A 12,546-nucleotide genomic window follows, 5' to 3' on the forward strand; every position below is an offset into this window, starting at 1 on the left:
ACCTCTACTAGGTTCTCAATCTTACTCAGAAATTTTAATATATCTCTCTTATCAACTCACTATCCTATTCTCCACAATGGTTTTTCCAAACTTTTAATTTATCTTCATACCCCCTATGATTCCCTCACTTCCCACTCTCTCAGCTGAGAACTGAAGATTTATTGAGGCCAGTTACGATGAGCTCCCTCTTCTTCATCTTCTGTCACCTTCTGTCCCTTTCTCTTCCTTCACCCCTGTTGCATATAATAACTCGCTCTTTATCAAGACTAATAACCTCTCTACTCACCTAAGAGACACTATTCCATCGCATCTGCTCCAATAGGTTGCCCACTTTTTAACTTATTTTCTCTTTCTCACTCTCCATTGGTTCATCTCTTACTGCCTACAAACATCCCATGTCTGCCTTATCTTAAAAAATCCCTCACTCCATTTTTCCATCTATTCTGTATTGCCACTTCCAGGTCCTTCCCCTTTCTCTAAAATTAGACTCCGTTGTCCTCTATCTATTCTTTGTAGCTAAACTCTTTGAAAAGGTCATCTGTAACGGCAGCCTCCACTTTTTCTTTTCATTCTTTTCTAAGTCCTTACAATCTCACTTCCAACCTAACCATTCCACCAAAATTCTCTCTCCAAAGTTGCCAATGACTTCTTAGTTGCCAAATCCAATTATCTTCATTGCTCTTGACCTCTAAGGGCCTTTCACACTGTGGATCACGCTCTCCTCTTTAGGTTTTCCCTGCTGTGAATAAGGTCTGCTTAGCTCTCTAGGGCTTAACTATATTAACAGAAAACAACCTCAGTTATAACTTGGAAGTCTCAAGGCTGGTGTCCCTCATCTCACATAGTATAACCTGTCAGATGAAGTGAGAATTTGGAGCAGGTAAGGAGGGATGACTGAATAGCCCATACCATTCCATTCTAAGCCCAGGGGCAGGAGCTATCAGAGTTGACTCCACTCCTGGTCTCACATTAAGTAAGGCAGGATTTTTTGTTTTTGCTCATGAAATTAATTTCCTTTCAACTGAAGAAATCTCAGCTCCTCCACAGTGTTTTACATCTTTTTCATTGATTCCCCTTTTATTTCTTTTTAGGAAAAAAACTACAAAGAAGATGGTAAGTGAAATTTGCTTAATCTATATGAAATTTTAAATTTTTTCTGGTTTTCTAGAGCCATTTAATTTTTTATCCTAAATATTACAGACAAAAAAAGTCCTTATCACAGGTGGAAACTTAGTAATGATCAGGGTCATACTTTCTTTGTAGCACAGGCTAGGTGAGGTTAAAACATCTGGTTAACTTAATTTATTAAAAAAATAAGTTAAGCTCATAATTTGGTTGAATGTTGGCCAAACAGTCTGATAGTGACTGACTTGAACTTTTCACTTTTCAGTGGGACTTTTGACAACATGAGCCTTAATCTTGGTCCATAAATTGTCATTGTATTTCTTTATTTTCCTTTTACAAACTTTTTTTTTCTAACATTTACATAGACAGTTTTCAATATTCACTTTTGCAATACTTTGTGTCCACTTTTTTTTCCTCCCTCTGTTCTCCCATCCTCTTCCCTAGATGGGATATTTCTTTACTTTAAAAAAAAGTTTGAGCCACAGAGTCACAGAAACTGCTCATTTAACTGAACTTCTATTAGAAGTTGTCCTTGGACAAGTGTGTTTTCTATGCATTGGCATGGAGGGTGGAGAATTTTTTATTTCTCTAGGAAAAGCACTTTTTTTTTTTTGCCTCAGTTGCTTAGGGAAGTATATCCTTCAATTCAGCTCAACAAATATTTCTAAGCACCTACTATGTGCAGAGAACCTTGTTAGGTGAAAGGAGAATTTTTTAAATGCTTAAATAAGACTTTAGCCCCCTCTCCATCCTGATGTTGACACTCTAGTAGAAGGATAAAATTTACTCTGCAGTAATAAATGAATGCATTAGAAACATACTGAAAAAAAAAGATATGAGAGATCCTGGGCAGGAAGGGCAATAGCACCTGGGGCAACAGAGAAGTTTCTTGGAGGAATCAACATTTTAGCTGAGCTTTAAAGCATAGAAAAAAAAATGCAAAAGGCAGAGAACTAGTAATCCTGTAACATACCAAGGCTGCATTTCTGCAGAGGACATATTTAGTGGGAGTGTAAGGCTCTTAGGAATAACAGGAGAAAACTGAAAAAAACTATGTCATTAGATTGTGTGGAGCCTCAAATGCCAGGCAAAGGGCCATTAAATTTTACTCAGTAGGTAAAATAAAGGTGTTAAAGATTTTGAAGGATAACATGATAAGGTCTACCCATAAGGAATATTATTCAAATATAAAGACTGAATTGGCAAAAGGAAAGAGCAAATGAGGCAAGATCTGTTTAATTGCTGAGTTTTGTCTAATTCTCTGTAGCACAATAAAAACCCTGGGGTTTTCTTAGCAAAGATAGTGGAGTGTTTTGCTATTTCCTTCTCTTGCTCATTTGACAGATGAGGAAACTGAGGCAAACAGTATTCATTTAAATTACTTGTTCACAGTCTGAGGCTGAATTTAAACTCACATCCTCCTGATTCCAGGGTGGGCCCCTGGAATCTAGGTACCATGTTGTTGCCCCAGTATTTGTTTAGAGACTTCTGCAATACAAGCACTGCTTATACTGTATATGAATAAGACTGCTCATTTTAGAGATATGATAGTAAGAAAGACATGGACATGAGATATTTCCAAAGGGGAATTGATATGATTTTTTACCCCAGTAAATCTTGAAGAGGAGACCAAGTCTAAAGAAATCCTTCTCCAGATTGCAACTCCCTTTAAACTATCTCTTCATAGAAATGATCTTCCCATAAAACTAGCCACTCTAGCAAAGTGTTCAAATGTGGAGAATGCTTACTGCATGTTCCCTACTTGACTAGGGAGACCAAGAGGCACTCATTCTCTCTCAGCCTTGGACCCAGAAGAACAAATCCTCAAGGATATGAATGGGGACATCTCACTGCTTCCCTGATCTTTTTTTTTTGTTTTTGGCAAGACAATTGGGATTAAGTGACTTGACCATAGTCATACAGCTAGGAAGGATTCATCTAGCTGCCCCCTCCCTGACCTTTCAGAAAGAAAATATGGCAAATTATGTCCCTACAAGATAATCTGGGGCTTGCCTTGATTTCTAGGTGTGGAATCATGGCCAAGTCATATAACTTCCCTGAGTCTTCATGTTCTCTGCTAATAATATTTTAGGGAAGGAGTATGGTTAATGAAAGCAACAATGAGGTTGGAGTTGGGATCTCTGGATTTAAGTCCCAAATCTGTTAATTTACTATCTGGCTGAGCTTAGACATCTTATTAATCATCTTGAGTCTTCAGTTTTCTCATCTCCACTTCAAGGATGTTGGACTAAATGATCCCAGAGGTCTTATTCAACTCTACATCCTGATTCTGACCACTCTTTAATAATATAGGTGGTAGTAGTGGATAACAAATGAATAACTACAGAAATCTGAAAGCCATCTCTGACAAGGCCTTTTCCCTTTGTGAATGTAACAGGTGTGTGTTAATATGATGAAATGTTGAAGAAAAAAGGAGAACAAGTTGATAAATGATAAATTTTAAAATGATATCTTTTCTTTTTTATTCTACCACCTACATTTCCCAATGTATCCTTTCATTCCCCCAGAGAGCAATAGCTTATAACGAAAAATAAAAAGGAAACAGGGAAAAAAGGAGCAGTTGGGCAAAATTAACCAATATGTCAAAACAGTCTCAGAAGTTGAATGTTCAATATCAATAGTCTCCAATCTCTGTAAATAAATGATGAGAGCTGCCTTTGTATACCATCTTTTTGTGGCCAAGGATACACTAATTTTTGAGGATGCTGAGCATGAGGTACCTGAGTAGTAGATGCAAATAGTGATGTTAGTATTAGGCTCAGACAGGACATTGGGACAGTAGATAGAGATTTAGGAATCCTTTCTTAACTGCTGAAATTGAAACAATGAGGGAGAATATTGTTGTTCAGAGAAAGTAGGTAGAGAGATAATAGAGCCAAGGACTAACTCTTAGGGATATTAATTACAAAGTCTGGGAGAAGACCAGAGAAGTCTTTAAAAATAAAGGTAGCTGTTAATTTTTCCTTCTCCAAGAGGACCAATGACACCATGAGGAATGGTTGGAGAAATGGAAGGAGCAGGAAAGACCAGGAGGGGAGAGTATTCAATCAAAAGGAGTGATCCATTGTGATCAAGTATAAATGTCGCTTGTTTGGCATTCCATACTCTTCATCATTTGACCATTTCTGACCTTTCCACTTTCCTTACCCTTTCCTCTCTTCCATATTCTATGATTCACTGACTTGCCTTTCCTTGAACACACATCACACCACCTCAGGTCTCCATCCCTTAGAGCTGGCTGATCCCCAGCTGACTTACACTTTCCCAGACTATCTTTAGACTCAGGTCAAATTCCATCTTCCCTAGGAAGCCCTTTCCTGGTCCTGTCCTTCCAGATGTTAATGTCTTCCCTTGCCTCTATACCCTGTATAATATTTTTAGGCACTCAGTTATTTAAATGCTATACTCTCTGAAGGCACAAGTTATATTTTTTCACTGTTTTAATCTTCTGTGCTTAGTACAATGTCTGGTAGGAAGTAAACATTTGGCAAATTCTTGTTGATTATCTGTCAAAAGTAGTAAAGGGTTCAAGGAGGCTTGAAAAAAGACTTTATATTTGCCAAAAAGGAGGTCATTGGTGACCTTTTTGAGAAAAGTTTTTGCAGAGAGATGGGGATGGATCCCTGATTGCAAGGGTTTGAGGAGTGTTGAAAGAAAAGTAAGTCATTGAGGAAAGGTATTATTGGGCAGTATTGTGGGACTCAGTCTCGGTTCTATGAGAGCTCTGGGAAATTCCTTATCAGGAAATCTGTAAGACTGGAAGTCAAAAAGTGAGTGGTTTGACTGAAATGAAAAGAAATTCATTAAAGCACTCAGGAATACTGCTCCCTCATAGAAACTCTAGTTTCATAGGGTACAGATTAGGCTTTTATATCTTTTTAGGGTCCACTTGAATTCCATAGCTAATCAGTGGTATGTTATACAGAATGGAAATGGAGAAGTTTGTAAGTCTTGGGATTAAAGGAGTTATTCCCACAGGGAAATGCATTTATTGATGGCTAGAATTATCAGAATAGTCTGTAAGAGCAGTAAATCTCTAAGATGGTAGAGGCCTTCAAGAGAAAGTCAGTCAAGCTTATCTTGTTTCCAATAAGGAAAGAAATAAAATTCATTCTGAGGGTCTCTATTTACATAACCTCTTAGCTCTGGTTCTTTGGTGTCCAAGGTTACTTTGTCTTTGGAGAATATATTTCTCCCAAACTCACAGTACTCAAATTCATCCATCTCCCTAGAAGAAAACATTTTCAAAGAGTTTGAGCAAGGAAGGAGACAGAAATAGAAGACATGAAAATGTGGATGAACTAGAAGGATGAAGGGAAGACTTTTTTTAGGATTGAGATTTGAATATGTCTTTATAAGTAAATGGGAGTCATGGAAAGGCAGAGATGCACGAATTCCCTGTATTCTATATCACTTGCCACCTAGAGCAAGGTTTTTAGAAAAGGTGAGAGAGGATTCCAATAAGGGCACAGGGAAAAGGGTTGATCTTAGTGAGGAACAGAGACACCTCCTGTTCTTAGACCAAGGAAAAAGTAGGAGCGTGAAAGTGATGATGCTGAGAAGTTGAGGGAGGTTGGGGCTGAGGGACTTTGGTTTTCTCAGAGAATCAGGAGGAAAACAAGATAGTTTGCTGTCAATGAGAGTGGATTGGGAGCTTCCTGGGAAAGGGAAAGAAAAAGTTTGGAGTTGACATTCTCGAGTGTTACATGAGGATTCAGTAGAGGAAGGGCATGCAGATGGTCAACAGGAGTGAATGGCCACCTTGAAGCTTTTTGATGAGTAATATAGAATGGTGATCTGGATGTGTGGTTTGTGTTAAGTGAGCAGTTAGGTGACAGTGGTTGGAGTGTTAGACTTAAAGACAGGAATCCTGTCTCAGTCTCTTACTAGCTGTGTGATTCTGTTAGCTTCAGTTTTCTCATCTATAAAATGGGAGTAATAATAGTGATAAGATGAAGTAGACCTAAAGAAAAAGTTACCAGGTCCTAGATATCTTTGTGGTCCAAAGTTAGGGGAATTATGTGGGGAGGACTTGAATTTTACTATCTAAGCTACACCCTGAGGCAAGCAGAGAGGAACACTGACAGGATCTTAATTATACCTTTTTATCATCCTTAAGTGGACTTCTATTATAGTTGGTCCTTCCTTGAATCCCTGTTGGAATTCCTTGCATTGACATGACCCCAGATTTACTATATCCAATGAGAAAGTTAAATTATTATGCTTCATTGATAAGGCAGGACATCTATGCTCTCTCAAGCATCTTTACTTGATCCCTTGATCTCATTTCAGATCCAGTTTGCAATGAAGACCAATTTTTTTCCAGCAGTGGATGATCCAGTCTGAACAATGGACACAGGTCAGCCCACCCTAACAGCTCTGATAAATCTGTCTAAAGTTTGGGTTTGTAGTAATCAGTAGTGATTAACAATTTTTATTCCATCCTTTCTATTCCAAAGATCATCTCCTTGCCAAGGAGAAAAGCAAAATGAGCTTAGCATCTTTGCCTTCTTTCTTTCTGTACTCTTCAAATTGTTCTATCTGTGATCACTGGATCTCTGATTCATCTTATTTCCAAAATTAGCTTGAAAAAAATATATATGTATGTATGTATACTGTATCAAGTTTTCCATTCCAGCTTGAGCAGGTTATGAGTGCTGTGATATAGACCCAGTTTAAGAATAGATTTTATTGATATTTTTCACTTACACATCACTGATATTTCCTTATTTAACCTTTCCCAAATAGTTACTCCTAATAATACATAACATGTACTAAAACATGTAAAAGACATAATATGTCTTTTAACAGAGAATTGCTGAAAGAAAGGGAAAAAATTCAACCAAACCAATCAATAAACTGAAAAAGCCTGAGATTCAAGGCATGAGATACAGCAGGTTTCCTAAAGAAAGTCAATTAGGAGCCAACCTGGGTGTCTTCCATCCACAGAGAAAATCTATGCTATCCTCTTGAACCTTCCTAGTCAGCCTTAGTTAGCACTGTTATACACAGAATAGGTGCGTAATAAATGTTTGTTGGATTGTAATTTCTTGCTCAATGCAGTGTTTCTTAAGGAAAAACTGCTAGGGACTGGATCAGTCATCTTCCATTTTCCTTAGCAATTAGTTTCATCCATATCAGAACAGGGCAATTTTCTGCCAGTCCCATCTCTCAACTGCAATATGAAGAACCTCCAATGCAAGTCCCTTTGATTTGAAGGCTCCCCTATATTCTGCTGTGTCTCTCTTTGAGGATAGAGAATGAGCATCTTCCTTTGGAACCAAAGGACATGAAAATGAGTGAAGTAGGTGCTATGGATCAGAGTTTGGTTAGACATGGAAGACACCAAGGCCATCCACTGCATCCCGAGAATCACCAGTCATTCTGAATTTTGTCTTGTCACTGGATCTCGGTGAATCTGGAAGAGTGAGACCAACAACTTTGTATTCTGCCTTACTTAAATCTAATTTATATGAAAATCAAAAGACACAACATAGTATTCTATCATTTTTACCTACTTCAAAGTCCTTTAGTGATAGGCAAAGGATGAATCAGCAATTGCAGACATACTCGGAACTATACAGTGTGGGAGCCTACTCACAGGTGGCCCAGATCAGAGAGCTGTCTTTTTATTAGAAGCAGCAGTGGGATTCAGCAGTCCCCTGGTTACCTAAGCCTTTATGAAGGAACACACACCTCATGTCCTAGTGTGAGGAAGGAGCCAAAAAAGATGCCCTAAAAACTGTCTACAACATTCAACACCAGCCTGTTTACCACATTATGTGGGATTCCACCTGTGATTAAAGTTGGAAAAAAATTATACAAACACTTTTGTAAAAGTAATTCCACTCACCATTAGTACATGAAAGATGTGCATGTTTATGAACAACACAAGATTCCATGGAGCTGAAAGAAGAAACACTCTTGTTGTGAAAGAACTCAGTAGATATCTCATCCGAACAGGGCCCTGAGTGAAATAAAATTGGTAAATGAACTCTAGCTTTCCATAGTTGGAACTGGATGCTGACACATTGAAGGTTTTGCAATAAAAACTAATCTAGTCAGCAAGCTTGTATTCTTCCCTAGAGGAGCTTATAACAGGCTTGTGATAATGCAATTGCCACTGACTGGAAAGCTCCATGCCATGACCATCAGTGCTCATGGTAGGATCAATATGAACCCTAATGGGGCTAAAGAAATTATGAAAATCTCAAAACTTCATCATTGATGTACTGAAAGACAAGCTTGTAATTCTGGGTGACTTTGAGACAAAAGTAGGCACAGCCTATCAGACACAGCAGAGAGCCATTAGGAGGAATCAAGTTGGAAAAGACAATAGCAATGGTCACTTGTTAGGATTACAAGGTGATAACTCAGGTTGTCTAAACAATTCTCTAGATCAGAATTTACACCTTTGGTTCAGGCCTTTGAAAGGAGTTTGCACCTTTGGACTTCTGGGGAGGAGTTCACATGTTTAAAAGAGTTTGCACCTTTAAGAGGAGCAAGTTCATTGGTTGAAGTATTTTTCTACAAGCCCCTGAGTTCTCACATGCCCATTCTCTGCGAGGATAAAAGAGGCAACACTGAGCCTGGAGAGTAGTCTGACTGGGAGATTGAGTTTAGACAGTGGTCTGGAAGGAGAGTCTAGGTTGGGAGAACTTCAGGGAAGTTTGAGGAGATTCAGAGCCAGGATTCAGGAAGAAGAGGATTTAAGATTCTACCTTCACTCTGGCTGGAGGCTCCAGAAGCTTCTGAAGAAACCTGCTCACAGAGGAAAAGATTTTACAGAAAAGAGATCTCCTCCTAGAGAAGGATTACAACTGACAGACGAATAGGACCATTACAATTTGGCGCCCAACGTGGGGCAAAGACTTTTGCTTATACTGACAAGGATTTATTCTGAGCCCTTCAGAGGAGCTAGCCCGGACCTTCATAGTCACTTACTACTGTAGATTAGTATGTCTCATATCTTCATCACCAACACCATTTACCTAAAAGCAATAAAAGTTTATGGATTTATCTTCCTAGCAAATATTGACATTTAATAGTGTAATGAGAAAAGACATATAGGATGTAAGAATGATGAAGGTGATATGTGGCAGAGTGCTGGACTGATCATAGACTTATTCTTTCCAAGCTAAACATTTTATTCAAGGAAAGCAGTAGTCTAAGCTAAGATAAGAAGATATCATGTCATCAGGTTAAATGGCTTCTCTGTGTGGATGCACTTAATTACTGACTTGAAGGGGAATCTAAAATCAACCCATGGTGGAGAAGAAAAGGAGTTCACTTACCTTGACAGGGAACAGACTTTCCAGGGATGTACACACAGATGAAGAGGTTGATACACATATTTCCAGAATTAACTCAGTGTTTGGGAGGCTCTGAAGCAAAATATGGGAGAAACATTAGGCTGCCTATTAAACTGAATGTTAAAGAGCTGCTGTCAGCTTATGAATTCTGGACAGTATTATCAGCACCATGCCAGGAAATTTGAATTGTCTTAGAAAATTTATGAAGATGATCTAGCAAGATTTGGTACTGGACTCAGATGTCCTTTCTTGAACTAAACTCTTAGGATTCAAACTCTGCTGTAGAGAGCAGAACTCTAATGGACTGGCCATTTATTTGACTGCCAAACATATGCTTGCCTAAAAGACTATGTTGTGGAGAATTCATAAAACATAAGAGATCCCATGCTTGTTGGAGGAAGCCATCAAGGACACTCTCAAGATCTCTCTGAAGAATTTTGGAATTGATTACCTTACATGGGAGGCACTGACAGAGGATCATCCAACATAGTGTGTCTGTAACAAACAAGGTTTTGTGTTCTGTGAGTAGAATTGTAGTCATTCAAAAGAAATTTGAGATGCACAAATTTAGAGACATCTCCACTTCAAATGTTTCAATAAAGTATTTGTGCCTGACCTATCATATTGGTCTGATCAGTCACAGAAACACTGGACTTTGATTCCAACAGTAATATCATTTCAATCTTTTTCAAGAATAAAGAATAACAGGGGAAGCTAGGTGGCTTAGTGGTTAGAGCACTAGCTCAAAAGTGAGGAGACCTGAGTTCAAATACCTCAGACACTTAACTTCCTAGTTATGTGACTCTGGGCAAGTCACTTTACCCAATTGCCCCAGAGAAAAAAGAATAAAGAACAACAACCAACCAACTTTGGTTGTTCTTTCCATTGTTACTCTTATAGGCATTGTGCATATTGTTTTCTTGGCTGTGCTTACATCATGTGACCCATAGTTCACATAAATCTTTCCATACTTCTTTTTTCTCATCTTGTCTACCACAATTTGTTTAGACCTTTTTGAACCAATAAGGCATTTTAAAATATATTTTCCTTTGCTTGCCTTTGTTTCAATAATTTATTCCTATGTTAAAAAGATAGTTTGAGGAATTGCCTTTGCATTTATCCACATCATTCTCTTTTGATAGCTCCTCTTTTTTTCATTGTAGTTGAATGATTTGTATCTTCAGTATGTTGGGTCAGAAAAAGGACTTCTCTGAAGTCCAGTGTAGCATTTTTCATTGTGTACTTTGATCTAAAAGAGCCTTGGAAAGGAGAAAGAATGAACTCAATATTAGATCCCAAAGTTAATGTTGCTAACTGTTATAACTAGGAATAGGGATTGTTTTGATGATGATGATGTTTTGATGATGAACTCTTCTTGTATTTAGTCTCAGTTTCTATTGTCCAACTATTCCATCTCCTATTTTTCTTTTCAGCCACTAAGGAATTCAAAGAAAGGGAAAACCAAACAACTGTCATGGAATTCATCTTCCTGGGATTTTCAAACCACCCTGACCTTCAGGGATTGTTTTTTCTCTTGTTTTTAATTATTTACTTGGTAACCATGCTGGGAAACACTCTTATATTAGCTGCAATCAAGGTCAACCCTGTCCTGCACACTCCTATGTATTATTTCCTCAGTAATCTGTCTTTCCTGGACATTTGCTACACCACAACCACCCTCCCTGTAATTCTGGTGAATTTCTTCCGAGAGAATAAGACCATTTCCTATGAAGGTTGCCTATCCCAGGTCTTTTTCCTTGTTACCTTTGCAGGCTGTGAGTGTGTCCTGTTGGCTGTTATGGCTTATGATAGGTTTGTAGCCATTTGCCATCCATTACGCTACCCAGTCCTCATGAGCAAGAGAGTCTGTGCATATTTAGTAACTGGGGCCTGGTTATGTGGGTTAGCAAACTCATTGCCACACGCAGGGCTGACAGCAACTCTCACTTTTTGTGGTCCCAACCAGATCAGCCATTTTCTCTGTGATATACCTCTGTTCCTGAAGCTCTCCTGTTCAGATACTTCAGCCAACGAGGTTGGACTTTATGTATCAAGTGCTACCATTGGTCTGATCCCTTGCCTTTTCACTGCTATGTCCTATATCCTCATTATCTCTGCCATCCTAAAGATCCAGTCTGCTCAAGGGAGGCAAAAAGCCTTCTCCACCTGTGCCTCTCATCTCACTGTGGTGGTCATCTACTATGGAACCATCAACTTCAACTATGACCGGCCCAGCTCAGGCTACTCCCTGGATGCGGACATCTTGGCCTCTGTTCTGTTCTGCATTGTTACCCCCATGTTAAACCCCATCATCTACAGCCTGAGAAACAAGGAAGTCAAGAATACCCTAAAGAAACTATTTGAAGGGTTTGTGTCATCCTATGGTTCAAGTGTTTAAGTCAATATTTCCCAAGCTATGGTGGGAATAAAAGTGAGGTTATAAATTAGGTCATCAGAAAGAAAAGAAATAATTCATGTAATATTGTCACATGTGAAGGTGTGATACACACACACACACATATATAATTCACTAGATTCTCTGTCACTAATTTTTAAAAAATTTTTTATTATTAAGCTATTAATCACTATGTATTGGTATCCTTATTAATCATTTTAGTCATTTCCCCAGGTCTGTCATAATCTCTATAACACTACAACACAAATACCTCATATATGGTCAGTAGTTTGATTACTGCACTCTTATCCATAAAGTTTCAGGGAATAGCTAGGAAACCTGGCCTGGACTAGCAAATAGATTAAATTTGTGTACAAACCTTGCCAATGATAGTTCATTGAGTCAAGGACAGAGAAGAAGTGGTAACAAAAGGTCAAATGCTGTCCCTGGAAAGGAACAAAGTTGTTTCATAGAACATTTTATAATTATTGTCCATATAATAAGTCCTACCTATCCCCTTTATTCCAAACTTTGCTCATACTGTTGCTTTTGCCTGACTGTCTTTCTTCTGCCTCTTTGCCAATTCAGTTACTATCTAGAATTTAAAACCCAGCTGAAAAGTTATGTGCTCCATGAAAACTACTCTCACCCTCCAGTAAGTAATTCCCTTCTCTGCTTGAACTTCATAGAACA

At 38.4% G+C, this 12,546-nt stretch overlaps 1 protein-coding gene across 1 annotated transcript; it reads left to right on the forward strand.

Annotated features, from left to right (window-relative positions):
• The first annotated feature begins 8,257 nt into the window (after positions 1-8,257).
• Positions 8,258-11,856, forward strand: LOC141540931 (olfactory receptor 5V1-like). Its single transcript, XM_074264896.1, has 2 exons — positions 8,258-8,309; positions 10,892-11,856. The coding sequence occupies exons 1-2, from the start codon at positions 8,258-8,260 to the stop codon at positions 11,854-11,856; spliced, it is 1,017 nt and encodes a 338-aa protein (XP_074120997.1).
• The last annotated feature ends 690 nt before the right edge of the window (positions 11,857-12,546 follow it).

The sequence above is a fragment of the Sminthopsis crassicaudata genome, chromosome 4 (genome assembly GCF_048593235.1).
Source record: "Sminthopsis crassicaudata isolate SCR6 chromosome 4, ASM4859323v1, whole genome shotgun sequence".
NCBI lineage: Eukaryota > Metazoa > Chordata > Mammalia > Dasyuromorphia > Dasyuridae > Sminthopsis > Sminthopsis crassicaudata.